This window comes from Phoca vitulina, unplaced genomic scaffold (genome assembly GCF_004348235.1).
Source record: "Phoca vitulina isolate PV1807 unplaced genomic scaffold, GSC_HSeal_1.0 scaffold20, whole genome shotgun sequence".
NCBI lineage: Eukaryota > Metazoa > Chordata > Mammalia > Carnivora > Phocidae > Phoca > Phoca vitulina.
Genome location: NW_022589723.1, coordinates 28,321,617 through 28,327,063, shown reverse-complemented (window position 1 = coordinate 28,327,063; position 5,447 = coordinate 28,321,617). Strand labels below are relative to the sequence as shown.

Below are 5,447 nucleotides of genomic sequence, written 5' to 3'. Positions count from 1 at the left end.
GGACCTCATTCAGGGTTCCTTACTCACTCAATTGCATGTCTTTTCCATTTTTACCATCAGGCTCTAATCCGTAAGTTCCCTGGGTCTTTGTTACATAAATGCCCTCAAATCCTGTTTTGGAAAAAGGTATGGTATAAAGAGAGTAAATACACTTCTGGGGAGGATAAGGATTCTGTTTACAAATGATACAGCACTACTGTGCAAAACTAGTGATTTCCTGCTTATGACAATTGCATGTGTTAAGCTCTTGGGTGCTGGTATAAACAATAGTTGTACAGTTTCAACCCAAGGCCTTGGAACAAAGCTCTCTTTTTCTTCTATCTAACCACTCAGAGAGGACATGGATTCAGGAAAAATAGCTCTGAGGGAGGCACTCTAGGGAAGTGGTTATAAGCACACAGCAGAATGAGCCAGATGGATATGGATTTGACTCCCAACCTTGCTTTTCATGGCTGTGAGCCTCTGGACAAGTTGTTTCTCTTCTATGAGCCATAGTTTCTACATCCTTACCTTCTTTAGAGGGTTGTTTAGGGATTAAATAAGACCCAGTATATAGTGAGCATTTAGTAAACGTTAATATTATCATTGGGATAGTTTCTCCAAAATAACAATTTCAAAGCTTTGAATACAAGATGATGGTGGACCTTATATGGTCATAAGGCACAAAACAAACAACTGGAGTGATCAGAGTTTCTACTGAGACGTTGTTTTTCACTTTTTCCCAGTGTGATTTCAGAATCAGGAAGAAAATCAGGCCTCTAACTGTGGATACGGCCTGCAGCTATGGGCTTAAATGAATGATTGGAGTGTATTCTTGGGTAAGTAATTTAATTTCCCTGTATCTTACTGTCTCTTCTGTAGAATGTTGATTCATGGAAAACTAGTGGTTTTGGAAAACCCTCTCGATGGAGACTGGGTTTCCAGCTCTGCTTATACTGTGCTATGAACCTGAATTGCTGGCAGCATAATGACTCAAATCCCACATCCTGCTTTTGGTGGCATTTACCACTGATGAGGTTCGTGTGTTCCTGTCACGAAGGCCTGCGGAAGAGCCATTTTCATTGGGGTCTGATTTGAAGTGAGCTGGCACATTGGTAGGACATAATGCTGGTGTGCTCTGCTTGAGAGAAGACCATTTGCCCACTAATTTGCTGACTGGCCTGAAGAATCAGAGGAATTGATGCACTCAGAGACCCCAGGGACTCCTCTGCCTGCAAGTTTGGCTTTGGCAGGAATGGTTACTGCTCCCTGGTTGCATGATTCATGCTTGTCCCATCAAAAAAGCATATACTAAAGGAGAAGAGCGATCGATTAAGAAAGAAAATATTAATTACTACCAAGGGGAAACATTCACTCTCCTTACCTCTAAGGATTTGGAAATAATGGTACTTATTCCAAAGCAAGGATAGTGGAAAATACTTAACAGTAGACTGAGTTACTTTAAGAATTAACATTCTGGGTATAAAGTGCAGTACAAGCCACACACACACACACACACACACACACACACACACACAATGCCTGACACACAACAGACTTGGCAAATTATCTTAAACTGAGTGAATGAAAAAGAGAAGAAATTAGCAAAAAGCTGCGACTTGGGGAACAGCATGTGATTCATAGTTTGAACGACCCTAGACAAGTCTCTTAACCTAAGTCTCAGTTTCTCATCTGAGAAGCAATGTCCACCTCACTGGTTTGCTGTGAGAAATTGAATAATGCGGTTAGAGGGTAATGTGGTTAAAAGCACCTGACAGTCATAAGACCTGGATCGTAGATCAAGCTCAATTCCACACAATATGATTCACTCAAATATTTACTGAGCACTTACTATTTGCCTGGCATTGTATTCTGGGTGCTGGAATTGGATAAAAGATTAATAAGACAGCTAGGTTTGTCCCTTGTATAGGGCAACTGGGATGGAGGCAGACCAAGATTCTGAATCATAGCACTCTTATTTTATTTTACCTACATTCAAAAGAGGTCCCCCAAACACCCTGAATGAGTTGTCCCAATCTTTGCCCTCAACTCATAGTCTATTGGGGGAGACAAATCTGTAAACCCCAAATTCCAAAGCAGCATGCTAAATGCAGCAATGGTGGTATTAAAAGGTGTGTGGAGGGAATAAGGAGGGACTGATGAACTGTAGAGGGGGAGTTGGGTAAAGAGGCCTGAAGGGGATGCTGTCTGGCTGAATTATGGAAAATAAACAGGAGTTCCTACAGAGCGAAAAAGCCGAGGAAGGGCATTTCAGATAGCAGGAAGCATCACATGCAAAGCCAAATAAACAGGAAGTTGCTAATTCCAGGTTCTGCCATTCACTGGCTTTATTTAACCTTTATGGAATTTCCTCAAGTCCCTCTGGGCTTCCAGTTTTTTCTCATATTAGAAAACGAAGGTTGGGGGGGGGATGGGAGGCGTGGAAAGAGGCAATATAGATTTTCTGTAAGGGGCTTTCTAACTGGTCCCTCCCTGCTGAAACAGAGAGAAAAGGGGTAGCTTTGGGAATATCAAGTGTTATTTTTCGAGTATGAGCCAGAGGCCCCATCTTTTGTGACAAAAGATGACAGGCTGCAGTCATTCAGAAATGTTTGCATAATCCACCCAGTTCATCAGTATTTACGGCATTGACTGAGCAGGCTATTAAGGAGGCCACCAACCAGCAGAGAGAGACTGGTAATAAGTACACGAGTATCATGGAAACCGTATTGATCTACACATGGCGGGTGCGTGGAGGCAGTAAAATAGAAGCACCTAGAGCATGTCCGTCACGTGCAGGATGACAGGATTTAGCTCCTAGCAAAAGGGAACTTCCTGGTTCCTCACCCTGTTTCATCTTCTCCAAGAGGCCGCCAGCATGTTCCGCCGCCAGTTCTCCCTGGGCAGGGCCACCAGGCATCCTCTCTTCACCTGCAACCTTTTCACAGGCCTGTGTAAGGAGCTCCGTGCACGCCGAGCGGATGCGGGTCCCAGGACTGACCAGAGGGTCACGCCCAGCACCCGCTGCAGGGCCCCCAGCCGCGGCGAGCAGGGCGAGCAGGGTTGGCTTGGAAGGCGGGCTGTCCAGTGCCTCCAGGGGTTGGGCTCCCGGCCGGCTGGGCGGGACTCAGGCTGCCAGTATAAGGCAGGGGCGCCACTGTCCCAGCCAGAGTGCTGAAGCTGGCGCCCCAGCCGGGACCGGGAGGCCGCTGGCACTGAACTTGAAATTCAGGACCCAGAGTGACTGGAGAAGGAAGGAAAGGTCTGATTTCGATTTGTTCGTTTATTTCCTACCGATGAATGGAAGGCGGGCAGGTCTGTGGGTGCAGGAGCGCTCGGCGTGGATTGGCCAGGGATCGTAGGCCCGTCGGTACCCTCGGAGGGCCCCGGGGAGCGGTCCAGCCACTTCCCGAGGGGCCCCAGGCGCCCACACTCACCAACTTCTCTCCCCCGCAGGAGCACTTCTTGCCACTGCTCCCAGCCCTAGCCTCGGAGGATGCGGCTCCTCTGGAAACTGCGCGCCTCCGCTCCGGAGCCCGCTTTCTCCAACGTGCTCACCCCGGCCCGCATCCCCGAGTTCTGCATCCCGCCGCGGCTGCCCGCGCCCTGCGTACCGGAATCTCCGCCTCCGGCCGCGGCTCTGCCCCGGCGCTGCGCCGCCGAGCCGGACCTGTGGCCCCGAGGAGCCGACGATGCCGCCGGGCACACGGACTGGGACCCGCGCTCGCAGGCCGCGCTCTCGCTGCCGCACCTGCCGCGCGCGCGCACCGCCTACGGCTTCTGCGCGCTGCTCGAGAGCCCGCACACTCGCCGCAAGGAGTCGCTCTTCCTTGGGGGCCCCGGGGCCGCCCCGCTCCTGCCCCCGGGCGCAGCCCCCGCCCCCGCCTCCGCGCTCCCCGCCGGCCCCCGTCCGACCCCGGACGCGCCCGCCCCGCCGCCCGGCGCCCGCCGCCTCCTGCGCGCCCCCGAAGGACTGCTGAGCCGCGCGCTGCGGGCCCGGAGGAGCTGCGGCCTAGCGCGCGCCCGCGGCGCGTCCAGCGGGGACGAGGACGAGGAGCGCGGCGCCGGCTCGCGGCCCCCGGCCCGGGCCCCCTCCGCGTCCCCGCCGCCGCCGCCTGGCTCCGACCCGGGGCCCGAGTGCCTGGAGGCCGAGGGCACCGTGGCCCTGGGCGGCGCCGGGGGCGCCCTGCGCCTGGCCGCCCAGTACAGTCGGGCCAGCGGGCGGCTCTGCGTCCGGCTGCTGGGCGCCCAGGGCCTGGCCGCGGGAACCGCCGAGCCCCGCGCCGTCGGCTGCCGCGTCAGCTTCGTCCTGCGGCCGCCGGGCAAGACGCGGCCGCAGCGCAGCGCCGTGGTGCGGCCGAGCCGCAAGGCCGCCTTCGACCAGGACGTGTGCCTGGACGGGCTGTCGGAGGACCAGCTGCGCCGCCTGGCCGTGCGCGTCAAGGCGGAGAAGCGGGGCCGCGGCCGGGAGCGGGGCCGCCTGCTGGGCCAGGGCGAGCTGCTGCTGGGCTCCCTGCTGCTCCCCTGAGGGCGCCCGGACCTCGGGCCGTCTGTGCCCTCGGGGCGCTCTCCGCCCGCTCGGAACTCGGACACGGACAGCCGCTCCGTACAAAATAAATGCTATTTATTCATTTTTCTATTTATGATCTTGCTTTATTGAAAGTTTAGTTTTTAGATGTCTGTTTTTGCCGTTACTGGTAGTGAAGGAAAAAAATGAAGTTCTGTATTTCCAACATCCAATCCTTTTTTCCAGACCATTTTTTTACATCCAAAGGCAAAAAGGGTTGGCTTGTGGCTGGAAGGGAGAAAAAGGAACTACACCCAATCTGCCTTGATTATCCTCCCTGCTTTCTGTCAACGCTAAAGGTTTATTATTTTTTAAGTTATTCCTTCGGAATCCTGCCCAATGCTAAGATTCGCATATGCAGCTTTACATATTTGATGTGGCCTAGGTTCATATTCTCATTCATGCACACACATCAGAGCCGGACATTCTGTAATAAGGATATCTTGGTGGGAAAAGAATTTCTTTCTCATTAAGAAAACAGGATTCTTTTGAAAGTGAAGTCTTAAAAAAAAAAAAGTGCTAAGGAAAAGTAAAACAAAGGGAGTGAAGGATCTTTCAAAGGATGGTCATGTAGGGAATGGATAATCCTGGCATCCCCTTCTTCCTTCTCCAGAAGGAGCCCTGGGAAATCTTGCTGTTTCAGAAGACAAATCATTCTGCCTCTGTAAACATATTGATATTTTTGTGGCATTATTTCCACCTAGCTATGTATTTAAGTTACATAGTAATTAATGCCTCTGCAATAGGATTTCCTAGATGAATGGAAACGGAAACTGTCAATTTTTTGAACACTGGATTTTAAGAGAGGTTTATTAATACAATTTATTTTCATTTGTTGATTCAACAAATAGACCTGAGTCCACTGGAAACTGATCATATCCAAGAAGGTTTGCCCTTGACC

General features: G+C 51.9%; 1 protein-coding gene across 2 annotated transcripts; it reads left to right on the top strand.

Annotated features, from left to right (window-relative positions):
* The first annotated feature begins 1,726 nt into the window (after window positions 1-1,726).
* Window positions 1,727-4,568, top strand: LOC116640467 (C2 calcium-dependent domain-containing protein 4A-like). Of its 2 annotated transcripts, none has more exons than XM_032417516.1 (2): window positions 1,727-3,235; window positions 3,434-4,568. In XM_032417516.1, exon 2 carries the CDS (start codon window positions 3,476-3,478, stop codon window positions 4,505-4,507), a length of 1,032 nt encoding a protein of 343 aa, XP_032273407.1. In that variant the 5' UTR covers window positions 1,727-3,235; window positions 3,434-3,475; the 3' UTR covers window positions 4,508-4,568. The 2 variants fall into 2 exon arrangements, with proteins under 2 accessions (XP_032273407.1, XP_032273405.1); XM_032417514.1 differs by having other exon boundaries at window positions 1,727-3,241; window positions 3,436-4,568.
* The last annotated feature ends 879 nt before the right edge of the window (window positions 4,569-5,447 follow it).